The sequence below is a fragment of the Budorcas taxicolor genome, chromosome 1 (assembly GCF_023091745.1).
Source record: "Budorcas taxicolor isolate Tak-1 chromosome 1, Takin1.1, whole genome shotgun sequence".
Taxonomy (NCBI): domain Eukaryota; kingdom Metazoa; phylum Chordata; class Mammalia; order Artiodactyla; family Bovidae; genus Budorcas; species Budorcas taxicolor.
Window position 1 is genome coordinate 94,168,261 of NC_068910.1, and position 27,354 is coordinate 94,195,614.

The 27,354-nt window shown below is 39.0% G+C and overlaps 1 protein-coding gene across 1 annotated transcript in view; it reads right to left on the bottom strand.

Moving 5' to 3' along the window:
* The window catches only part of GBE1 (1,4-alpha-glucan branching enzyme 1), a 302,051-nt gene extending 291,990 nt beyond the window's left edge, over positions 1 to 10,061 (bottom strand). Inside the window, exon 1 of the mRNA XM_052636457.1 lies at positions 9,910 to 10,061. Coding sequence (XP_052492417.1) covers positions 9,910 to 10,061 — 152 coding nt within the window. The remainder of the gene's footprint in view (positions 1 to 9,909) is intronic.
* Positions 10,062 to 27,354: the final 17,293 nt, after the last annotated feature.

Here is a 27,354-nt window from a genome sequence, read left to right on the forward strand (position 1 = left end):
GGATGCAACGAACTAGTTCCCTCATACAGTTCTGGTGGGAATACAAAATGATACAGATACCATGACAAATAGTTGGGCAATTTCATACAAACATAAACCCACATTTTCTATTGTTGTTGTTCAGTTGCTAGGTTATATCCAACTCTACGTGACTCCATGGACTATAGAAGAACTGTCAGGCTCCTCTATCCATGGAATTCTCCAGGCAAGAATACTGGAGTGGGTTGCCATTTCCTTCTCCATTTGCCAAAGGACCCAACAATTATACTCCTACATAGTTCTCCCAAAGAAATAACATCCAAATATAATATATATATATCTCAGCTTTACTGCAATATTTTTAATGGCCAAAAACTGGAAATAATCCTAATGTCCTTCAACAGGTAAATGGATTAACTGTGGTAAACCCATTCAACTGAATACTATTCAGTGACAAAAAGAAACAAACTACTGATATATGCAATTTGAATGGATGTCAAAGGCATATTCTGAGTGAAAAAAAAGTCAGTTTCAAAGATCATGTATTCTATGATTTAATTCATATAACATTCAAAAAATGAAAAATATTAGAGAGATATAAAACAGATTAGTAATTGCCAGAGTTTAGGGATGGAGGGAGTGGGAGTAGTTTAACTATAAATGAATGTAGAGCTCCTTTGTGGTGATGGATGGTTCTGTATCTTCATTGTAGTGCCAGTTATATGAATGTATACTTGTGATAAAACTGCACAGAAGTATATGTAAAGACTGTTGAAAACTAAATAAGGTCTGCAGATTGTATCAACATCAATTTCCTGGTTTTGAAACTGCAATACAGTTAAGCAACATATTACCACTGGGGCAAGCTTGGCTATTAGGACAGGAACCTGCTCTGTACAATTTTTGCAATTTCCTGTGGTCTATAATTATTTTGACATAATTTTTAAATCCAGTCTAACACAATTCACACTGTATTTTTTACTGTCCTCTAACTCTAAAGTTACCTTAAACCTACTATAACCAACTTCAGTTTTGATAGCATTCTTATTTCTCTTATTTCCTGCTTATGTGTTGCAGTTCTGAGTAGAGGTTTCCTTAATACTACATGGACAGCACACAGTTTTCAATAAGGGCATTTTAGGGAAGTGAAGCAAAAAGGGACTCATTCACTTCACCCACTCCTATCACTAGCAAGCACAATTTACACAACTAAAAGAGCACTGCCAACTGAAATGGTCATACATGTAAACAAAAGCACAAATAAGCAAACAAAAATATCAAGGGTTATTAATGCTGAAAAATAAGAACTAGAGAAGGAAAAAAGCTTGGAAATGACAAACATGAAATTGGTTGTGAATCTCTAGAATCCTGGAAAGATCACCAATCCTCTTGAGAAAAGACTGTAAAACAATGAAAAAGCAATGGTAACTCACACATTAGTTACTCCTGACCTCCAAATAGCAGTATAAAATGATCATGGGTAACAGACCTATAAGCTCTTAGAAAAAAAACTAATATGACCCCACACACATTACTGATCTATTCTGTTATCAAAGAGGAATCATTATGCTGTCTTTACTGTCTAAGACAAAAAAGGAGAACCCCATTTTCCACAAATTGCTCATTATTGTCAAAGAGGAAACACTGAACATGCCGATGATGATAAAACCTATATGTATATATCAAGTCTGTATCAGGTATGTTCTGAAAAACAAAGCATATGCATCTTAAGCTTTTAGAAGAATAGTGTGAAAGCCCATAAACTTGTATGTAGTTAGGTAACAAAAGACAATTCATAGTTTGAAGACTGAGCATTAACTAACTTATCATCTTTATAGTTCTTTTCTTCCTTTTAGGTCCACAAATACAATATTCTTCAAATAACTTAAAAATAAAGCAGATCATTTTTGAGTGAGCCCAGGAGAACTTGGAAAAATTATTAGTAATTGACAAACTCATTTCCTCTCAAAACATCCTCATATTTTTAAGAGTAAAATACCTACGAAATTTAAGAGAGAAGACAGCGGTGCTCCCCAAATCACTGCACCAGGTGACAGAGGTGAAACAAATAGGTTCATCTCAGACTAAGGCAAGCACAAAGGTCTGTACATGTTCCAGGAGAAGAATTTGGAAAAATACAGATAGGGTAGAGCAAAGTGAAAGCCAAGCCCCAGAGGCTGGTGATTCTGAGGAATTTGGCTATAGACTTCTCTCCAAAGCGGAAATGCCTGGATTCTGCTCAGAAAGATCTGTACACAGACATGATATGGGGGAACTATAGCACGATCTCACTGGGACATTTCCTGTTTAGCCAGATATGGTCTCCTCACTAGAGCAAAGGAAAGAGCTGAGGGAAGTTGTGATAGATGAGGTCAAAGGCATTTCTCAGGAGAATATGTGTGCAATGGAAAGCCCATTGATTATGCAGGCTCACGTTCAGCTAAGGATGGCCATGACATGGGACAGCTCTAGTTAATAAGTTGCAAACTCAAGGAATGAGATGGAGTTTACAGGTAAACTAACACATCCTTGGCTAAAATGGACATAGTGAGTTGGTTTGTATTCCTGCTAGGAAGATAGGTATGGTCTCAACATATGCCCAGCCATCTTCTAAGAGTAAAAATAAAAACCATATGCTAAAGATAGTAGAGCTGAAAGATAAATGACAAATCATTGCTCAGAACCAAATCACTTACCTTCACTTTCTTTCTGAGAAATATAAACCTCTATGTCCATAAGTCACAGTTTGTAGGATTTTCTGTTCTTTGAGGGCATGTTTGATTTATGTTACATATACCTAAATACATAACTGACTTGATCACATTCAGTAATAGGGAATGTACTTGTATTATGCAGTTATTCATAATGAAATACTACCTGTGACTAGTTGCTTATCATTTATGAAAATAAAAATAAATTACATTGATGATATTGAGTAACATATGATCTTATTAGTAAAAAAAATATTTCTCACTTGCTAAATATTTGGAAAACTTCAAGGTTACATATATAAGAACTATATATGCAGACTTGGTTTCTGATTATCACATTTTGGATTATCACCTAGAGGATATACCCAGAAACCATCTAATGACAATTTATTCCTCAATGGATCTACTAAAACACACATGAATATTTTATTCCTTTGTTTTATGTATCATACCACAAATTCAAACATACTGAAAATAACTGAAATCATCAGATTAAAAAAAAGAGGATAAGATAGACAAGCTAAGACATGGGATTTAAATTTTTTCTTATTAATAGATTATAAGTTCAGACTCCACTAGATTATTCTCTTATTTGCAGAATTTTAAGCTGCTATTATATATATTTTCCTACTTATTTTCAAAGTTGTTTCTGCTATTAGTAAACTCGGTATGACCATTCCTCCAAGCGTCCAGAGTTCAGGAGGAAGAAATTCCCTGCAGCTGACTGATGCCCAAGAATATGAACACTGAGCAGTCACATGAAAGAAGACAAAAAACAGAAAAGAAAGATCAAGAGAAGAGTGACTTTAGGTTTCTACAGTCAAGCATTTACCTCACTCAATAAAGGGAGCTTTGTGCTCATTATATCCTAGCACTCATCTTGCCTTCAGCTTGTAGTAAACTGGCAATTGCTTTATGACTTTGTCTCCAAGTTAGGGATCAAAGTTTAAACATACTCTTTTCTTTCTCCATTAGATGATGATTAAAACTACCACCTCCTCACCTCATTCACACTATTGCACTGATGGTAAAGAGAAGGCTTAAGGTAAAGATGCTGTTAAGCAGCAAAGAGCTGTGGGGAATTTCTGGTCAGGTTTTTCATCTGATGGTTAATTTCAGGACATAGAATTAAAGAAGCTTATCTTTACATATGTTCCTCGTCCTCAAGACACCCCTATGAGGTGGGAGCAATTCATATTTTTCTGAGAGAGAAACTAAGGTTCACAGAGGTTTACTAATTTGCCCTTGAGTTTGAAGCTATTTAGCATTCATGACAGCTAAAATTCCAACTTCATTTTGCTCTTGCACTTTGCAACATGGACACTCTGCCATATGTTCATTTTTTTTCCATATTCCATGTGAAGAAACTAAATTTAGTATCTAAGTTATTATGATCTTTTAAACAATAGAAATCACTACATTAGGATAGTCACTATAACAATGCCAATTGCACAATAAATTAGTGAATGTAAATTGTATAACATATGTCTAATGTGGATTGTTGCCTTCTTTCGATATACTGGGCTCCTGTTACCCTAAACACAAAACAGAATAGGGTTGATTTTGGATTTAAGATCAAAAAAACCTGGACTCAAAACAGTAGTGAGCCTCTACTGATAAGTGGACATCAATACAAAAAGAGAATCTACTCTTCAGTGAAATAATAAAGTCACTTTAGAATGAAAGCCACCTGATAGCAGCAGTTCTCTCCAATGAAAACACTCATGTTTTCCTTTAATATCTCTATATGCATAATTCAAGTGGAGCACATGCTTTTAAAATACAAGCAGCATGATATGCTTATCAATCTAAAACAATAACACATTTCACAGGGTCTGTGTTATTATCTCAATGATTAACTGGGGTCAGCCTGGTGGGAGCTGAACTGAATCCTCTGACATGTTATCACTGAGTCGTTTCTCAAGAGATGGTGCAGCAGGCTTTAGTTTAGAGCCTAAACTAGGCCAAATGCTCCATGGGGTCATTTTAAGGCACTTTGAAAATGAGAAGAGGTCAGAGCCTCTTGCCCTATCACTATAAAGAATTCCGGAGTGACTCTGGAGTTGGTACAGATCTTCCTGCAAAGAACAAAGGAATCTATCAGTACAGAAGAGCAGGCCAGGTACAACTGGTAATTTTTTGATTCTTTTTTACCTTCTAGAATATGGACATCCACAACTTGGCTAGACACCGAGAGAAAAGTGCACCATTCAGCTACAATATAAAATTCCTGCACTGTGAGAATCAATTTTTGGTGTGGCTGCTGATATACAAACTCTAATCTACATTCTAATTCTGATTAGACACCAGTATAAAAGTTATTTTCATTTTTAACAAAATAGGGATGTTCACTGTAATTGTGATACTTAACACAGTTGGGCTCACAAAAACCTCTTCCCATTCTTGAGCATGCAATTTGACCTGAGGCTCTCTTTAAACTGAATATTCCTTCAGTGATTAAACCCATAGTCTCTGTGGAGTATGGAAATATCTAATTAATAACAAGTTTCTTTATTTTCTCTGGTTATTTTTAGCTTTTTACTTGAACATACATTCCTTTACTCTAGACACATAACTCCTGGTAACTACCTCTTCTTTTCTGTCCATCCATCCTAGCTAACCTTTCTAGCTTAAAGTGAGCTGACCTGAGACTTACTGGTGTAGAAAAGAGAAAAACAAATGCAGAAGACATTCATTCGTTCATTCAAATACTATACTGTTTCCTACAGGCCATTTTTACAGTCTGAGGATATAACAGCGAGTCAAGAATACGGACAACGTACCCACCCATAGGAGCAAATAATGTAGTGGGAGACACAAAAGAGCAAAAACACAACTGGATTACAGCGGATGATCATCCTTACAATGCAGGTTTCCAAGGTGGTAGGTAAGAGGTGGGAAGAAGGTTTGAGGATGAGAAGAGGTCAGGAGAGGCGTGTAATTCACCTCTAGCCTGTGTCGTCAAGCATGTCCAGGCACTAACAAGACAGAAGCAAAGTATGCGCAAGCAGAAGAAATAAACTACTAGAGCCATAGCCAGACCCACGGCTAGACCAAAACATGGTCTCGTGTCCAGGACAGAACAAAGTTCCGGAACTTCAAAGTGATATTCTTTGGACATTTGGTAATGATCTATTCAAGTTGTTCTAGTGATATTTTGGTGCCCCTTATAGAATAGTTTGCAGACATCCCAGCTGCCTCTTTACACTGAGCCCCATTCTGATTAGATGGTACAGAGTGAGAAGGAGGGTACATGGATGCTAAAGAAGTCAGCAGAGACCAGATAATAGTCTTCTAGGTCATGAGAAAGAGACCACACTACACTGTAAGAGCCATGGAACTGTTGAGAAGATTCCAAAAGAGAGAACAACTGTGAGCTGTTTTTATAAACCAGGTTAGAGATACTAGCAACTTGAGTATGAGGATAGCAGTAGGAATACAGTGCCACATATACTTGAAAGTAACTAGGAGCTACTGTTGATTAGACTTGGAGACAAAAAGGAAAAGGGGAGAGGACTAATTAATACCACACATGGAGATAGGGTATAAACGGATAATCAGGCTTGGGATGAAAAACCCTAAGTTCAGTTTTATACACACTGAGTATTACACTTACAGTACATCAAAATGCAGATACTGAGAGTAAGACCAGAAGACTAAGACCAGGGGAGATTTAGGGTGAAAACAGATATGGGCAGCCTCTGTACACAGATGGAATTCTTGGGATGGATGAGAATGCCTAGGGAAAGTATGCATCATAAAATAGAAATACATAAAGGAACAAAACAAAGAGCCCTGAGAATCTCTTATATTAATAATCTGAAAGAGGCTAAGGAGAAACCACTAGAGATAATAGAAAAGCAAAAGCTATAGTATCATGGCTTCAAGGATCTAATAAGTGGTCCAAAATGTCCAATACTAGAGATAAAGAAATATGTGCTAAATTACCAAGAAGTCTTTTTTATGAACTTGTTGAAACAGTTTTAGTAAAGAAAGATTAATTCCAGCTATAGCGAGTCATGAGAACAACTCATCACTGGGCCAGATCTCAGGTTCTTCATGTGTAAAACAAGAAAGACAAAAACGCACCCACTCTTCCTGCCTTGTAGTTCTGTTCTAAGGATTCAATACTATAATATATATAAAAGTTACTATCTAAACTTAAACAGAGGATATAGACAAGTATTACTGCAACTAGGTTGTTCATCTGGCTGTTCATAAATGTGTTTTCTGTTCCACCCACACGGATGAGAAGCCACATTTGACTTACACTGGCCAATATATGAATCAGCCGAAGTAGCTGAGTGCTAGGGAAAAGCTGTAAGAAAACAGTGCATAGTTCAACATGTTCTCTGTTCCTTGCCACTGACACTGTAGAAACATGTTTCAAAATGAAGGCTTCATCAGCCTAGATCCTTAAATGACTGCCATGAGGAGAACCTGACTCATGCTGGCATGTAACACAGGAACAATTAAACGTTGTTTTAAAGCACTAAGATGTTTGAATTACAATACAGCAACTAACAGCCATATAAATAACAGGAAAAAAAAAAAAATGCAGAAAGCCAAAAGGAAAATCCTATCTTAGAAGGTAATCAATGAGACATCATACAGCCTATCACCGAAAATAATGTCTAATTTTTATTTTATGGCACAGAGTAATTCACTAATCATCACACTTGATTCAAAATTCTTATAGTTACAGAAAAGGTAAGCAAGAACAAATGTATGTTGAGGACTTTCTAATGAAGACATGGCCATTGGGGAAGAATAAGACAGTCCATCAGTGAGAAACTGCCTCCACCATCATTGTTATACTGGTGTTATTTGCACTCTAAATTTTCTTTACTGCTTAGTAAGCAAACTTTGCACCTATGTTTGGTTGTATATTTGTGTTAGGCCAAAGATACACTGCCTGAGTGGATGATTAGAAATGAACAGAGAATAGGAATAGTAACCAGGACCAAACTTTATAAAGGAGAAATTCTTTTATTCTTCAAATGCTAAAAGTTAGTTACTGCTGCCAAACACTAAATTACTATTTGATATGCCTAAATGGAACATGTGTGCTGGAAAATGGCAATTACTCAGAACCAAGGCCAGAAGTAGAATTCAGGTCAAAGTGAGGCACAAGGACCCATTGGACCAGCTTTTTCATCAAGAACACTGGACTGCACCCACATCTTTATTCTGGCCTTTGTCCCTCTCATTAGTTCTGACAAACCATGAAAGCAGATCAAAACTGCTTCAATCCCAATGGAGCTGAAGTGAAAGAACATTAAAGAAACACTTACCAAGGAATGTTTATCTATGTGTGAGTTTGTTTTTTTTTTTTTAAAACAGAGAGAGAAAGAAACATAGACAAAACATTTCCATACCTCTTCTTTTAGAAATGTCTTATGTGTCATTTTACAAAGCATTTAAGAAAATTAGTGTCGCTATTAATAAGAACATCAAAAAAATCTGACCATCATCTTTTGCTCTAAATTTTTTTGACTATTTCTAAATCATATCTAATCTTAAACAATGATAATTACATACTCGATTTCTCTGAAAGCACTACTGCAAAAACTGAAGGCAATTCACAAAGTTGTTCCCCAAATGGCTTATATAAAGGCCCAACATCTGATTAACTGAGCAACAACTCAAGGTGACTCCTTTGAGTCTCACGGCATTAGGGCCTTCCCAGGTGGCGCTAGTGTTAAAGAGCCCGCCTGCTAATGAAGGAGACATAGGACACATGGGTTCCATCACTGGGTCAGGAATATCCCCTGGAGGAGGGCAAGGCAACCCACTCCAGTATTGTTACCTGGAGAGTTCCATGGACAGAGAAGTGTGGCAGGCTACAGTCCACAGGGTCGCACAGAGTCAGACACTACTGAAGCGATTTAGCAGGCACCCATGCATTAGGCTATACAAGCTCTGGAATAAAGTGTTGTATTCAACTCTGTGTCCCTTACTTTTTGTTCCTAAGAAAGTGAAATTGCTCTGTCCTGTCCGATTCTTTTGATCTCACGGACTGTAGACTGCCAGGCTCCTTCATCAATGGGCTTTTCCAAGCAAGAATACTGGAGCTGGTTGCCATTTCCTGCTCCAGGGGATCTTCCCAACCCAGGGATGGATCCTGGGTCTCCCACATTGCAGGCAGACTCCTTACCGTCTTACCCTAAGGGACCCTGAGTTGCTGAATAAGTGACAGTGCCAGGTCATCAACCTAAGACTTTCTTTTCCAAACACCAATCAATTGTGTTTCATTACCCTCAGTGCTGCTTCTTGCTACCAACTACTATTAAGTAAGTATTCTACTTGAAAATATGACTAGGTATACTCTGTTGCCATGGTAGTTTTGAAGTGCCTCTGCTAAAAGGGCAGAAACCATTAAATCACAATGTGCTTATCTCACAAATATAACTACTATAACAACTATTTTAGTCTTAAAAATTAGACCTTTTAAGTTGAGCCGACTACTGGAATTATTATCTTACCAACTTTAAAATAAGAGGAGATAAGCTAAAAGTATACTAAATCGGCATCTAGAAGTTTGGCTTTCCTTGACGTTCTCCATCTTCAGGATGACAATGCCAAACACGGATTAAGAGGGTTAAAAAAAAGGCGGGGACCAAGATGACCAAGATACATTTAATCTTCTCCAAGAGGAGCAATATTAACAACGGGGCGGGGTGGGGGGAGTGGGGAAGCTGCCTGAAAGAATCCTATTGGATGTAAAGTCACAATATTGGCTATTAAATAAACGAGAAAGTTTTTAAAGCGCAGTTACACAGGCCGGGTGTTGTTTACACGCTAATTCACAGGACCACCCTGTTGCACTGAAGAATCGTTAAACCTGCGGTGCCACGTTTAATTAAACGTGCGGGCTGGCAGCCAAAGCACACACCCAGCAGCGCAAAATCGCCAATTCGAAAGGAAGAGACAGGGATGAGTAAAGTCTATTCAGCGCTTCTGCTTCTAGGCCGGCGGTAAGAGTTGTCAACCCACAACTCCGGAAGCTGCTGAACCCAATTACTGGACTCAACCCGTCGCCCACTCTCAGAAGCTGCAACCCACCAAGGTGTGGGGCGGGGCCGGCGGGGGTGGAGCCGACGAGGGGCGGGGCCCGCACGGGAGCCCAGAAGACAGGCTTCCTGGTTCAGAGGCGTGGCGGGGGGGGGGGGGGGGACCATGGGGGGATGGGGGAGAGCTCCAAGTTCGGGGGCGGTACCTGCGCTGGAAGTCCGGAGCGTAGGGCTTCAGGTACGGGTCTGTCTCTAGAAGGCGGGCTAGTTCGGGCACGTCCGCCAGAGCGGCAGCTAGCGCCTCCTCAGAGCATTCGGTCCCAGGCGCCTCAGCCGGGGGACCTGCCGGAGCCGCCATCTTCCGCCGCAGCCCGAGTAGCCGAGACCCGAGAGGGTCGAGTGGAGCCGGAGCGGCCGCGGGAGCTTTAGCCAGGAGGAAAGCGGCGAGAGAGGAGCCAGAGGACGCCCGGGCGAGCCGAGGCGAACTGTGGAAGCCCAGGGCCCTTTATAGCCGCATCGGACGGCCTCCTGTCCCCCGTCTCCCCCCGCCGGCGGGGAGGAGCGGGGCCGGAGTGATCCCCAGACGCACGTCCCGCGAGGGGAGGAGACGCCCAGACAGGGCCCTCCGCCTACTCACGCGGCTCCCACCTGGAGGCCGTGGAGACCTGCCCTTTTCCTCCCTCAGCGGCTCCGCCGGGGGTCCTGGCAGACCTTGACCCACCCTGACCTCATTCTTAGCTCCGCAGCAGCGCAGCACCCCCGCCTCCCGCCCCTCTGCTTTTCTTTTTTCAACAACTCTCACAGGCAGCCTACCTTCCAGATGGATGTATGGGTTTTGGAAGGAACTTTTTCTCTTGAGAGTTTTTTATTGTTAGCTGAGTGTTTCAGACAGTTCAAGAATTCACTGTGAGGGGAACAGTGAAGTATCTGTTCTCTCCCAGAACAGTCAAGGGATAGAAAAATACCGTTGAAAAAAATCTTCGTATCGCTTCTTGAGCAGTACTCTCCTCGGTTTTCACTGTCGAGTTTAACCAAAAGGCAATATCCTGAAATCACCCCAGGGATACTCTAAAGTTCTGGTGTTAGTCTCAGGGTTACCAGCGATTGAGGATTGAAATTATGAAAGAACTTTTACCATGCCCCATACCTCAAGAAAGAAAGACCTTTTGTCTTTTTAATTACTGTAAACAAGCTTCAACTATTCTTAAGGAGACAAACGGTACAGGGAAGAGCATTAAATTGGGATTCAACTGGGCCACTTATTAAGGAAGTGATAAAGCAAGCAGTTTCTTCCTCTTTGCTTAAGAATGGGGGCTAGTAGGTGGTCTCCCCAACTTGGAACTTACTTATGTTCTTGCATTCCCGTTAACTGGCTTTTAACTCCAAGATCTTTTTTTAAGACTACAGATTGTTCCCTAAAACAAGTGGACCTGCCAACCCAGGAGTCTCCAAGCTAGTCTGTATCTAGAAACTTGGAGAGGTTTGATGGGTATCTGTCCCAGTTAAGACCGAGATGTGTGGCGAATCCAGGAGGCTTTGGAGAAGGACAGGTTGATCGGCCATGGACCTTCGATTTTAAAGCGTTCAAAACATTTTTTGTGAAAGGATTAATGATGACTTGATGAAAGATTATCTAGTTACAGCCTCAAAGTTAAATAGTGGAGGACTTGGAAAACCTTCAGAAAAACAACATTCAAACATTTATAAACTATAAAATAACACTTGAAACTCAGAAATGCTATACCTAGTAGAGCCACAGAACTGTATTTCTGGTCCTAAACTTTTCTCAGAAATCCAGGTTCCTATTGCTACCTGCCTATTGAAATCGCTATTTATCTGCTTTAGAGTCCTAAACCAAGTATCTCCATAAGATACTAAGTCAGTCTTCTCATCCTTTTTGTTGTCACTCATTCAGGCAGCCTGTTTCTCTTCTTCCTTTTCTCACCTGCAATCCATTCTCTAGTGTTTCCCAAGTTTTAATGTGCCTATTATGTAGTTAGAATTGGAAAAAGGAGTTCAGAATGGTGGTGGCTAAAAGACAAGGAAGGGAAAAGCAGGAGAAAATAGAACAAAGGAAGGTCCAAGGACCTGCGTGAGGCGCTCAGGTAGAACAAACAGCGGTCCTGGCTAGCCCAGTTTACATAGGGCAGGCCCTGGGGTCGGGGTAGCAGACAAAAAAAGGAGCCAAAATTGGACCGATTGGACCAGGAGGCCTCTCTTCTCTTCCTGTCTTTGGGGCGGCATGCCCTCACACCGCGAGGCTGTATTTTCCTTTGCTTTCTAAATAAAACTGAGCTGTAACATGTAACTGTAACGCTGGTCCAAACTTCAAATTTTTGTGAGGAGACAGAACCCAGGAAATTACAAACTCCCCCTACACTATGAACCACTTAGGGAACTTGTTAAAAGTTCAGACTCTTTTGTTTCTGACTGGTGCCTCAAATTTTGAAATTTTAGCAAGCTCCAGAGGTGATGCTGTCTCTGCAGGCTGGAAGCCCAGTTTGAATAGTAAGGCTCCATGCAAGGAATAAATCTTACAACCTAAATGACATGCTTGGTTTGTGAAAGTGACAGTCACTTAGTCATGTCCAACTCTGTGATCCCATGGACTTAACAATCCAAGGAATTCTCCAGGACAGAATACTGGAGTGGGTAGCCTTTCCCTTCTCCCCTGGAATCTTCCCAACCCAGGGATTGAACCCAGGTCTCCCACATTGCGAGCGGATTCTTTACCAGCTGAGCCACAAGGGAAGCCCATACTTGGATTACCTGAAGTTAAATATAAACTCCTTGCTCTTCCTAATAAGACTTCATAATCTGATCCCTGACTACCTTTCTATCATTTACCATTCTCCAGCTTTACTAGTCTGAGATCACACTGACTTTCTTGAAACCCACCTAGCACTTTGTCTCTGAGATTTTGCCCTTTCCTCTGTTAGGAATTTGCTTCCTATAGCTGTTTCCTTCCCAGGATTCACTGAGGTCTCACCATAAATGTCAACTCATCTCTGAGAAGCCTCTAATTCCACTATCTAAATATTTCAATATTTTCTCTCCCATAAACAGTTAAACAAAATTTAGGTGTTTGTTTTTTATTTATTGATCTCCCCTTTTACGATGTAAACTCCAAGAGAGTAGGGGTGTTTTCTATCTTGTTTACTACTGAACAGATATTTATTGAAATCCCATACACCAGCCAGTTTCCTAGATACTAGTGATTAGTGATGGATGATACAACTCCCCACTGCCCATAAAGCTCATAGAATAGGCAGATCTGTAGAGATAGCAAGCAGAGTATTGGTTTCAGAGGGCTGAAGGAAATAGAGTGACTACTAATGGGTAAGGTCTTCCCTGGTGGCTCAGCGGTAAAAAAAATCCACCTGATTTGCAGGAGACACAGGTTCAATCCCTGGGTTTGGCAGAGCCCCTGGAGGAGGAAATGGTAACCTGACCATTTCTCACCAGGAAAATGCCATGGACAGAGGAGCCTGGCGGACCACAGTCTGTCCATGGTGTTGCAAAGAACCAGATGTGAGTGAGCATGTGCCTGCATACACATGTGCATGCACACATACACACACACACAAATGCCTAGAGAGTTTCTTTTACGTGTAATAGAAATTTTCTAGAATTGATCATGGTCATGGTTCCACAGCTCTGTGACTAGACTCAAAACTATTGGAATTGTACACTTTAAGTGGGTTCATGGTATGTGGATTATAGCTCAGTAAAGTTGTTTTTAAAATATCATAATAAAATTTTTAAAGTAGAAATAATATGAAATATATTCTTAAACATATATCCCCTATTGAAAATCACTGAGAAAAAGAAAACCAGATCTGTAATCAAACTCCAAAGAGAGAAGTAAAAATAAGTAATTTCAAAGTAAAAACCAGCAATGATGATAAAGGAGAATGTGTTCCTGAGAAGACAAACTTCAGAAAGAAGAAAATAATAGTAGCCCTTATATCTTTAATAATGTCATTGATGACCCGGGTTCCTTGGTTTTCATTTCCTCCTTATGTAGGCTGTCATCTCAATTTTGTGTGCTCATGATTGTAAAATGGCCACCACAACTTCCCTGCATATTTAACTTATATACAGAGTACATCATAAGAAACGGTAGGCTAGATGAAGCACAAGCTGGAATCAAGATTGCTGGGAGAAATATCAATAACCTCAGATATGCAGTGGAGAAGGAAATGGCAACTCACTCCAGTATTTGTGCCTGGAGAATCCCAGGGACAGATTAGCCTGGTTGGCTGCTGTCTATGGGGCTGCACAGAGTCAGACACGACTGAAGCGACTTAGCAGTGACAACAGCAACAGGTATGCAGATAACACCAACCTTATGGTTCAGTTCAGTCGCTCAGTCGTGTCCGACTCTTTGCAACCCCATGAATCGCAGCATGCCAGGCCTCCCTGTCCATCACCATCTCCCGGAGTTCACTCAGACTCACGTCCATTGAGTCCATGATGCCATCCAGCCATCTCATCCTCTATCATCCCCTTCTCCTCCTGCCCCCAATCCTCCCAGCATCAGAATCTTTTCCAATGAGTCAACTGTTCACATGAGGTGGCCAAAGTACTGGAGTTTCAGCTTTAGCATCATTCCTTCCAAAGAAATCCCAGGGCTGATCTCTTTCAGAATGGACTGGTTGGATCTCCTTGCAGTCCAAGGGACTCTCAAGAGTCTTCTCCAACACCACAGTTCAAAAGCATCAATTCTTCGGCGCTCAGCCTTCTTCACAGTCCAACTCTCACATCCATACATGACCACAGGAAAAACCATAGCCTTGACTAGATGGACCTTAGTCGGCAAAGTAATGTCTCTGCTTTCGAATATACTATCTAGGTCGGTCACATTTTTTCTTCCCAAGGAGTAAGCGTCTTTTAATTTCATGGCTGCAATCACCATCTGCAGTGATTTTAGAGCCCCCCAAAATAAAATCTGACACTGTTTCCACTGTTTCCCCATCTATTTCCCATGAAGTGATGGGACCAGATGCCATGATCTTCATTTTCTGAATGTTGAGCTTTAAGCCAACTTTTTCACTCTCCTCTTTCACTTTCATCAAGAGGCTTTTTAGCTCCTCTTCACTTTCTGGCATAAGGGTGGTATCATCTGCATATCTGAGGTTATTGACATTTCTCCCGGCAATCTTCATTCCAGCTTGTGCTTCTTCCAGCCCAGCATTTCTCATGATGTACTCTGCATATAAGTTAAATAAGCAGGGTGACAATATACAGCCTTGACGTACTCCTTTTCCTATTTCAACCTTATGGTAGAAAGCAAAAAAGAACTAAAGAGCCTCTTGAAGAAAGTGAAAGAGAGAGTGAAAAATTTGGCTTAAACCTAAACATTCAGAAAACTAAGTTCATTGCATCTGGTCCCATCGCTTCATGGGAAATAGACGGTGAAACAGTGGAAACATTGACAGACTTTATTTTGGGGGGCTCCAAAATCACTGCAGATAGTGACTGCAGCCATGAAATACAAAGACGCTTGCTCCTTGGAAGTAAAGTTGTGACCAACCTAGACAGCATATTAAAAATCAGAGACATTACTTTACCAGCAAAGGTCCATCTAGTCAAAGCTATGGTTTCTCCAGTACTCATGTATGGATGTGAGAATTGGACTATAAAGAAAGCTGAGCACAGAAGAATGGATACTTTTGAAACGTGGTGTTGTAGAAGACTCTTGGAGTCCCTTGGACAGCAAGGAGATCCAACCAGTCAATCCTAAAGGAAATCAGTCCTTAATATTCACTGGAAGGACTGATGCTGAAGCTGAAACTCCAATATTTTGGCCACCTGATGCGAAAAACTGACTCATTAGAAAAGACCCTAATGCTGGGAAAGATTGAAGGCAGGAGGAGAAGGGGACAACAGAGGATGAGATGGTTGGATGGCATCACTGACTCAATGGACATGAATTTGAGTAAACTCTGGGAGTTAGCAATGGACAGGGAGGCCTGGCGTGCTTCAGTCCATGGGGTTGCAAAGAGTCAGACACGACTGAACAACTGTACTGAACTGAACTGAACAACTCTAAACAACAATTCCTCATAAGGCCATATCTAAAGGAAAGAAAAATGTTTATATTGTGCATTTTTGCTGAGAAAAAACTTACCTTCATATCTCTTTGAAAATGAAAGTGAAGTCGCTCAGTCGTGTCCGACTCTTTGTGACCCCATGGACTGTAGCCCACCAGCCTCCTCCGCCCATGGGATTCTCCAGGCAAGAATACTGGAGTGGGTTGCCATTTCCTTCTCCAGGGGATCTTCCCAACCCAGGGATCGAACCCAGGTCTCCCGCATTGCAGGCAGATGCTTTAACCTCTGCACCACCAGGGATGGCTAGAGCTAAATTGCATATCCACCCCTACACAACTGACATAGAGGAATGTGACCACCATGATTAGTTTAATTGTGATTCACTGCTTGAATTAAGTCTACCTTCCCTTATTGCATTGCTGCCCAGCATCTGGATAAAATGATGATTCATATCTCATGGAAAAAGAGGGATGGATAATCATTTATGCCATGTCTTCCTTTGCTATCCCTCCTAGATTTTTCTACCCATGAAATTTGCCAGTGTTATTAACTATCTTGTCTCCTTGTGATTGATTTTACTATACTCACAGGGCAAAACCTCAACCTAAAATCAATGAATGTGCCTTCTCCATTCCTTCATCCAGACTGCTTTTGGAGAATACCAAAAAGAACAACAAAATCCCAATAACTATAGGAACAAAAACCTTTCTCATGCAAGGTAATCACAATTTTACAAGGCATGCACTGTATAAGGTATGCCCAAACAAACAAGCAAATGAGGGCATTTGACCCATGGACAAAAGACTATTTCCTTTTCACAAAGGTGCTTCTCTCTCCTCAAGCTATGAATCCTTACAAGTGTGCTCACCAACAGAAAACACTTGTTTCTAAACCACAAAGGTGTGTGACAGCTCTGCCCTCAATTCTCTCCTCTCCCTTGATCGTAACATTCCTTTCTTCATTGCCAAGTTCTTCGGAGATTATCTCATTTATTGTTTAACATACTGTGGGCTCACTTATGTTTCTACTACATTGAAACTCCTTTTTCCAAAACACCCAAAATCACCTAGTTGTTAAACCCAATGGGCAGTTTTTAGTTCTTGTCCTATTTAATCTCTGAAGATTTGGAACTACTGGTCATTTTTTTCTCATCAATTGAGAAAGAAAAGGATAGAAATTTGTGACAAAATTTGAGATAATAAAGATGTTCAACCACTGTGAGATAAGAGCAAGAAAATAAGTCAAGGACAAGATAATTCCTGAATAACGATGAAAGCACAGTAGAGAGTGGACATCCAACACCTGAAATAGTGCCATGTGGCTCAACCACTAGTTTGTTTTTCATTTTGTTGTTTATTGATAAGCTAGGTGTGTGAGCTCAAAAATTAAGTATTTGAATGAAAACTAAAGCTGGAGGGTAAGTGTAGCAGAAGGTTAGTAGGGCTGAGAAACTTGTGCTGGTGACTATGTCATACAAATGCTTAGCCATGGAATTTAGTTAGTAAGGGTGGCTAAAACAATAAAGGAATTAAAAGATTTTTGTTAGCACTAGATATTGATTTAGCAAGGATAAGAGAAGAGGTTGACCAAAAGTTATTTGTGGTTAGATAAGAGCAGTGACTGGATCCAGACTGCCTGAGTTCTCATCAGAGAGCCTCCATATAAACCTTTGCAAATTTCCTTCTCATACCTTCATTTTCTTTTTTCTTTTGATTTTATTGGATTATGGCTGATTTACAATGTTGTGTTAGTTTCAGGTGTACAGCAAAGTGATTCAGTTGTACATATATTCATTATTTTTTAGATTATTTTCTCATACAGTTTATCACAGAATATTGAATAGAGGTCCCTCTGCTATATAATAGGTCATTATTGGTTATCAATCTTAGATATAGTAGCGTGTGTATGTTCTTCCCAAGCTCCTGATTTATCCCTTACTAGCACCACCCCTATATTTCCCCTTCAGTAATCATAAGTTTGTTTTTGACATCTATAAGTCTGTTTCTATTTTGTAAATAAGATCATTTTTATCATTTTAAAAATTAGATTCCAGTATGAGTGATATCATGATATTTATCTTTCTCTGACTTACTTCACTTCTCTGTAGGTTCATCCCCTTATGCTTTCATTGGCAGGTATTTGTATCCACTTATTCCTGGATTAAATTCAGCAGAGACAATGGCCAGCCAAAAATCCCCTCTACCACCTGCCAAGCCTCTCAGGGGACCCTGAAGGAAGAGAAGCACATTCTGTCTTCAGACTCATTCACCTTCTCACTTCTCTACTTAGATGGGTAAGTGGTGAGTGTTCAATATGATAGTAATTGTTTCCACCTGGAAATCAGAGTGAGGCAAACAGCTTTTCCAGAGATGGCATTTAATCATTTTTAGATTGGAGAAGGCAATGGCAACCCCCTCCAGTACTCTCGCCTGGAAAATCCCATGGACGGAGGAGCCTGGTAGGCTGCAGTCCACGGGGTCGTGAAGAGTTGGACACGATTGAGCAACTTCACTTTCACTTTTCTTTTTCATGCATTGGAGAAGGAAATAGCAACCCACTCCAGTGTTCTTGCCCGGAGAATCCCAGGGACGAGGGAGCCTGGTGGGCTGCCATCTATAGCGTCGCACAGAGTTGGACATGACTGAAGTGACTTAGTAGTAGCAGCAGCAGCAGCAGCAGCATTTTTAGATGATAATCCTTTTCAATTACTTTTGTCCTAAACTGAGTGAGAACCAGTGATGTAAAGGTGAAATGCTCTAACTTCTGTGACAAAACCTCTGAGCATCTGGTCAGACCTACCCAAGCAAAATGATGATTTTTATTCCACTGAAAGTACAGGCATCTTTTATTTATTTATGTTATCTCTAGTGATTATTTTATATCTGAAGTTTTTAGTACTTCACAACTTTCTTATTTGAAAGTTTTACAAACTTTCAGGTGCAAAATCTTATAAGAAAGAATCAATTGGCAGAGCTTACTGTAATGGAGTTATTCTAAAGAATTACAGTGATTCTTCAGAATAATAGCTAAAAATAATAACACAGTACTTTCTACAGACTAGGTAAACTGTTTTATACTGCCTGTCAGAAGGGTGCTGATGAATGATATTTATTTTTTGAAGACTTACAAATTAGACAAATAAAATGTAAAGCAATGTATCTATCAAGTTTCCCTAAATGAAACTCAGGTCCCTGGCAAATTTTGCCAGTCCAGAACAAAGCAGAAAGAACAGAAAATGGGGCAGTGATGTGGGGGAGAGGGTTTTATCATGGAAAATTTGTGACAAAGCCCATGGATTAAAGGGGCTTGCCTGCTGGCTCAGTCTGTAAAGGATTTGTCTGCAATGCGGGAGACCTGAGTTCGATCCCTGGGTCATGAAGATCCCCTGGAGAAGGAAATGGCAACCCACTTCAATATTCCTACCTGGATAATCCCATGGGCAGAGGAGCCTGGAGGGCTATAGTCCATAGAGTTGCAAAGATTCAGACACAGTTGAAGTGACAGCACACATGCAAGCCAAACTAACGCTTCTTGCAATATGCTTTTAGGAAGATACCTCGTAACCCCCTTAACCTATTAAAATATCTTGAATGATGGTCCCCCCAAAAGATATGTATGTCCATGTCCTAATCCTTAAAACCTGTGAATGATACTTTATTTGGGAAAGGTCTTTGCAGATGTAATTAGATTCAGAATCTTGAGGTGAAGCGATCATCCTGGATAATCAGGATGGGTCCTAAATCCAATCAGACTGTCCTTTGAAGAGAACTGCTGAGGAGACAGTCACAGAGAAGTCGATGTGACTGTATCATTCAAGTGATTCAGCCACAAGTCAAGAAATGCCAACAGGCACTCTTCAGTGGAAAAGGCAAAGAACAGATTCTCCGTAGAGCGTTCAGAGGAAATATGATCTTCCCAACACCTTGATTTCAAACTGCTGGCCTCCAGAACTGTAGGAGAATACATTTCCTTGTTTTAACCCACCTAGTTTGTGGTAATTTGTTTAGGCAGTCTTTGGATACTAATAGATCTATTCAGTCTTTTTAAAATGAGCTCTCAACAATTGCAGATTGGAAGCTGCAAATCACATTGCTGAGGAATTGCTTTAAGGCATTAATTGGCTTATATACACATACCACCTATTCAAAAAAGGGATTTGAGGTGACTAATAAAAATACTTGTGGTGAATAAAACAACACTGCAAAAGAAAAAAACAACAAATCATAGATTAGAAAAAATTCATGACATTTAAACTCAGGCCTTAGTTCTTAGAAGTAGCAAAAGCAGAGAAGGAAAGATATTAGGTATTTATAATTCTATAAGGTTTGAATTGTTTTTTTCTAGTTAGAAATTTATAAATGATGATATATTGAGTGAGTATGTTACTCAATATATTTTGAATAATATACTTGGAATCCAATTTTAGATTAGCTACAAAGGCCTTTCCTGGGTAATTTTTCCCTATGGATAGTAGCATGATATTGCTGCAATGGACACAGACCTTGGTACCAAGCTGCTGCTGCTGCTGCTAAGTCGCTTCAGTCGTGTCCAACTCTGTGAGACCCCAGAGACGGCAGCCCACCAGGCTCCCTCGTCCCTAGGATTCTCCAGGCAAGAACGCTGGAGTGGGTTGCCATTTCCTTCTCCAATGCATGAAAGTGAAAACTGAAAGTGAAGTCGCTCAGTTGTGTCCGACTCTTAGTGACCCCATGAACTGCAGCCTACCAGGCTCCTCTGCCCATGGGATTTTCCAGGCTACCTGAGTTTAAATCTCAATAGCAAATTAATGTCTTTGTTCTTTAATTTCCATTTTTGTAAAGTGGGAATGCTAGTGGTGTCTGCTTTCATATTGAAAGGATTAAATGGCTCAATATATACATATAGTATTTAGAACATAGTTTATAATAATCATTTAATAAAGGCTAGCATTTATATTTCCTCAAAGGCAAACAATAGCAAAGTAGAGAGATGTGTTCCATATACAATACTTTGCAGTAATCTAGATTAGTACAAAAGTAAGAAGGTGTTAAGATCTGAAAATGGTGAGCATACTCTCAGGGGAAAATATTGTTATGTCTGAAATCTGACTTGCATTCTGGTAGACAGTAACACTGAACTGAGGTTTTCTAAAGGAACCCTCTAACCAGAAATCAACGTGTTCCTTGAATCAATGTTATTAATAGTAAGCAAATGTTTGTTACCAATCAACAAAGAAAAATACAGGAATTAAGAGAAAGTACTTAGATACTTCAATGTCAGTTTGAGTAATTTTATATCTAAAAAATGTAATCATGAGAAATGTGGGCTTTTACTTGACATTTTAAAATTTTTATTTCTTTTAAAAAATGATTTTAATTTCATTTTATGAAGCCAGCAATCCATGACTGACTGAGGGGAAAAAACTTTTCCTTCATAATTCATAGTTTGATAAGCTTTGTGCTAGACAGAACCAGAACTCTTCTCAGAAAATTCTTTATCTGTGCAAGTGCCCTGATGAGTACATGCTGTGGGCTTTCCTGGTGGTTCAGATAGTAAAGAATATGCCTGCAAGGTACAAGATCTCAAATTTTCTTTCTTTCTTTTTTTTTTTTAATAAAGGAATTATACAGGCTTGGAACATTTTAGTAATATAATTAGAATCTATGTTTTATAAGTTCAAGGTCAAAGCTAAAGTATTCAAATCGGGCCTTGTTGTCAGAGATGCCGATCCATTAAAATTGTAGTGTAAGGTGACCAGGCCAAGTTATTGATAGACTAATTGTAAAGTGTGTGGAAGTTGGCTAGGATACTACCCTGGTACATATTCCTTAGATAGAAATGTCTTTGGAGTTGCATAGGTTGAGCCCACTGGCAATAAACAGACAAAGGATGGCTCAAAATACTATAAAATGCCTGTTTATTGATACTAAAGCAAAATAATCTGGATGCTTTAACCATCAACCTAGTCATGCCATATTCTGCTGTAGGACATGAACTTTTAACCTGGGAATAGTAATTTCTCATATTTTGGACTTTGAACATATTTGAATTCTGGTCTCAACCATAAGCCATATGACCTTGGGCAAGTCACTTTCAAAATCTCTTTCACCTTCTATAGTATAAATTAAAGAAAAGCATATCATTGGGAAGATATGACACTACAGTATGATGATATCAAGACCATCACTGGAGGGGTACCAGCCCAAAGCAACTCCATTCATTTAGGAGAAGGAGGCAGAGTTAAGCTATTATGACTATATTTAATAAAAGTCACAGCAGGTAACCTTCCCAATTCTTCCTTTACTCCAATAGAAAGGCTGTCTTGCCCCACCCAAAGGACAAAGAGCTCTGATAATATTAGGATAGGTGAGTTATAATTATGATATATTATAACACTTTAGAATACTGCTTCTTTGAAAATGTATGACAGTCATCTTCAAAATGAACCTTTGGAACTTTGCGTTTCTAAATTTCATTTAGCATATAAGTAAGAGGTTGTTTTTTTTCCCTAAGAAAGTTCTCCTTAAAGATAAATCACTGGAGAAGAAAGAAGCTGACCTAAATTAACTTTGGAACACATTGTTTTGACTGTATACTGTAAGGCTAAAAAAACAATAACTGTACATAAGCATTGTACTCTAATTGTTAAATTTATTTTTTACAGGGGTATAGGCTAGGAATCCTGCAATTATGCTAGGCTACTCTGCATGCCCCACAACTGAAAAAATGAATAAACAAATTGTGGATAATGGAAGCCAGGTTTCTGGTTAACAGAGACTGAAGTTATAAATAAACAGTAGGGGGAAATCAGCATAAACCCTGTGGTGCTAGGGTCTGAGACAGGAATATGAACGCAGGTACACACACACTCAGAAATACAAGAAAATGTGTATACATTGGTTTGTATAATATTTATTTCTTAGCTCTGTCTGCTGAGAGGATAAGGAAGCAGTGACATCCCAGTACAACAAGCATACCCAGCATCAAGATTTTAGTTTCTACACCATTCCCCAATTTTAAAAATACCAGGTTAGGCTTCTTTGAAGAAATGGCTGATTTAGGGAGTAGGTAGAGGAAATTCAAGATGAGCCTGGAGCATTTTATAGTTCAGAAAATTAAAACTTTTTTTTAAAGAAGAGTATGGGAGCATATTAAAAAGACCATATGAGCCTCAAATGATCCTCAGAAAGAGTCCTCAGATGGCCAAAGCAAGAGTCATTTGAGCAACAAAATAAATAAAGACTAGCCTTGGACATTTAGTTGTAGTGTTTATAACCCAAAAGAGCAAAGTAATTATCAGTGAGTCCACGGAAATGCATGTAATTGATTGAACATTTAATATGTAAATGTGGGAGAAGGGGAAGAAATCCTCCTTCAGAAAAATTCCAAATAATTTAGGTAAAGCTTTCCAACTCTAGGAAGTATAGCTTAATTCTATTCCACTGTATATGATCTGGATTTATTTACTTGCTTCCAAATAATAGAATATGGAAAGCAGAAAAATAGGAAATTTATAGTGGAAAAAACTGTCAGAGTCCATCTTAATTAAGCAACCAAAGTTAATACCACCAGTGATGAGACATGTTAATCTGAGGTACTCCTTGATATGATTTGATAAGAAGCACACTTCAACTCTGAGAGACTCTTCTTCAAAACTCCATTGAGAATCCTATTCATGAGAAAATATCAGACAAAACCAGACTGAAAGATGCTCTACAAAATACTCTTAAAAATCATCCAGGTCCTTAAGAACCAGAAAAGACTGGAAAACTGTCACCAGTTGAAGGATACATGATGACTAAAGGTAAAGTGATGTCCTGGAATGGATTCTGGAATTAAAAAAAGATGAAATATTAATAAAATCTCAAGATTGGTTAATAGTATTATACCTATGTTAATTTCTTAGGATTAATAAACGTCCTTATACAAGATGTTAGCATTAGAGGAAATTGGGTAAAGGTATATGGAAACTCATTCTGACATCTTTACAAACTTTTTATAAATTAAAAATTTTTCAAAAATAACTTTTTAAATGTTTATAATGTTAACGAACTGAACTGAACTGAACTGATGAAAATTTAAAATATTGATTTTTTTTTTATTTTGGAAAGACATGCAGGTTTCAGAAACTATTTTTCTATGATTTTAATTTTTTCTTTTTAGAAAAAAGAAAAAAAAACCCTTGCAATATTTATTTCCCTTGCTTTTTCCCAGTGGGTTTTTAGCACTTACATAAACCTTAATGCAAATGAAAATATATGCTAATATTTTAGTAATGTCATAGTTAACCAAAAATTTCTGACTCTTCTAATGGAATTAAGTGTAACAGATTTTCTGAGCTTAACTCATTGAGTTTACACAGCTGCCATTTAAGTTTTCTGGTGGCATAGTGTTCTGAGAAATTTAAAGGAGCTGCTACAAGTACCTAATTAATCCTTACAAAGTTGATATAATCTGATTCATTAAAAGAATGATGTGTGACTGGCACTGAACTAGAAATTTTTAATTACCATTTTGTACTTTGCTGATAACTTGATCTTTGGTGAAAAAAGTGACTGTCTTTAGGTGATGTACCAAAAAGTTTAAAGCACAGAACTTCAGGAAATAGGAAAAAATTACAGATAAATGACCTAGATTTTAAGAACTTATTCTTCTTGTCTTTTGAGATAGTTTTCCCTATACTATTAGATTCTTAAAGCAAGTTTATAGCAACTCATTCTACTTGCCTTTCTAACTCGTTATTTTATTTTCGTAGCTAATACAGAATTTTCACATAGCATTGAGAAACTTCAGCTATTTAACATGTGAAATTGCTTTTCAATCTGAGTCATTTCTTTCACTATTTGCTTCCATCTATTTTTATCCAAATGTTTCCATTTTTTCTAGAAATGTTTTCTATTTTTCATGATTTTCTTTTAGCTTTTACTTTTCCTTTCATTAACAGTTGTAATGATGCCTTTAAAACTTAAAAAGATTCAATTTTCAAAGATAATGCAATGAAACACAGGTTATTTAATGTTGGCATTAAAGGATTTTTTTTTCCACAAAAATTCTATCCTAATGTAAAATTAACAGTCTAGGTATAAACTGAACAATAGCAAAGTTTTTAAAGAACTTTTTCAGAGATAATTAATCTTGCAGATATCCCTACTTGCCCACATTTATAAACACTTCCTAAATTAACTATTACATGGGAAGGTAACATTTTCTAGACCATAAATAATTATCTCATAACTTATTTCATGAGAGAGTTTATCATTTCACCTGATTTACTATTTTACAGTTATATTGTACTTTTGATCTAAAAAAAATGTTTGACAGAGAAAGGTTGAAACTTTTCCTTAGTAAGATGAAGTCAGAAAATCTAAGAATACCTCTAATATAAAAGGATTGTACACTTTTCTGTGAAGTCATCACTACTTATTAAATGACATATTCTCTAGCAGTATCTAGGTTTGTTTTTTTCTTTTTCTTTTTTAGTGAACAATACTTGGAATAGAATGTCTTGCTCATTAAAATCAATAGTTCTTCAGAGTACAGGGAATGTAGTTTAAATTAAAAAGATATACATATGTATGTGTGAAAAAATTGGCTTAAAACTCAACATTCAGAAAACTAAGGTCATGGCATCCAGCCCCATCACTTCATGGCAAATAGATGGGGAAACAATGGAAACAGTGACAGGCTTTATTTTGGGGGGCTCCAAAATCACTGCAGATGGTGACTGCAGCCATGAAATTAAATGACACTTGTTCTTTGGAAGAAAAACTACAACCAACATAGACAGCATATTAAAAAGCAGAGACATTACTTTACCAACCAAGGTCCATCTAGTCAAAGCTATGGTTTTTCCAGTAGTCATGTATGGATGTGAGAGTTGGACTATAAAGAAAGCTGAGTGCTGAAGAATTGATGCTTTTGAATTGTGGTGTTGGAAAAGACTCTTGAGAGTCCCTTGGACTGCAAGGAGATTCAACCAGTCCATTCTAAAGGAAATCAGTCCTTAATATTCATTGGAAGGACTGATGTTGAAGCTGAAACACCAATACTTTGGCCACCTGATGGGAAGAACTGACTTATTTGAAAAGACCCTGATGCTGGGAAAGATCGAAGGCAGGAGCAGAAGGGGACAACAGAGGATGAGATGGTTGGATGGCATCACCAACATGATGGACATGAGTTTGAGTAGGCCCTGGAAGTTGGTGCTGGACAGGGAAGCCTGGCATGCTGCAGTCCATGGGGTTGCAAAGAGTCAGACACGACTGAGTGACTGAACTGAACTGATGTATGTGTAGCTAAATTTTCTTTGAAACTATACATAGAGTTTCATAATCTTCCTGTCACCTGTCTCCATTGTTAAGATCAGCTGAGACTTCAGGTCAGATGGAGTAACAAGGGTTGGATTTACTCTCCTGTATGAGAAGGCAATGGCACCCCACTCCAGCACTCTTGCCTGGAAAATCCCATGGACAGAGGAACCTGGTGGGCCGCAGTCCATGGGGTCGCTAAGAGTCGGACACGACTGAGCAACTTCACTTTCACTTTTCACTTTCCTGCATTGGAGAAGGAAATGGCAACCCACTCTAGTGTTCTTGCCTGGAGAATCCCAGGGATGGGGGAGCCTGGTGGGCTTCCGTCTATGGGGTCGCACAGAGTTGGACATGACTGAAGCGACTTAGCAGTAGCAGCAGCATGAAACAACAATGACAACAAAAATATCAAATCAAGGTGCTGGGCATCAGGCAACCGAAGAAAGTGATCTCTGAGAGACAGAAAACAAATAAGGTGAGCCTTGTAAATGTCCTAGGTTAGTGTCACCAGAGAATTTCCAAGCCACAGTTCAGGGAAGAGGAACACATGCAGAACCTGGCCTGGGGAAGTGGAAGCTGAGGTCCAGAGGAAACAAGCAGGCTAGAATTCATAGGACAACACCATAAAGGAGAGAAATGCACAGAGAAATAACCTAGAGTTATGAACATGGTCCTTGCTGAGTATTCCATAGAGTACTGATCAGTTTTTTCATTTGAAGAAATGGCTAGAGGCTGTGAAATAACCTTTCCAAAGAATTAAAGAGAACAGTGCTTAACATTCACACAGGGCCAAAAAAATACTGGTTCCCATCAGTCAGACTAGAAAAACTCTTAATTCATGTAGCATTTTGTAGAGTACTCAGGAAGGCCTTGTCTCAGTGATGGGGGTTAATTGGCTCTATGCTGCGTAATTTTCTGGATGCGGCTAACAACTCTTAAAAGTAAGACCCTAAGGATCTGTTTCCAAGTCACTTAACTGCATGTATGAAGGAAGCTTAAGAATGTATATAGGAATAAGAAAACATCCTCTCGACAAGTAAAATTCCCAAGTTCTGGCATCCAATCAAAGATTTGCAGACATACAAAGAAGCAGGAAGACATGATCCATATTGAGAATAATCAGTCAATTAAAACTGACTTAAAACGGACACAGTTGTTAGAATTAACAGGCCCAAGGAGATAAACACAGTTATTATGCCTAGAGTAGATATGTCTAAAAAGTTACATAGAAAAATTGAAGATATGAGAAAGACCCACATCAAACTTCTAGAGATAAAAAATGCATTGTCTAAAATGAAAATTTAAG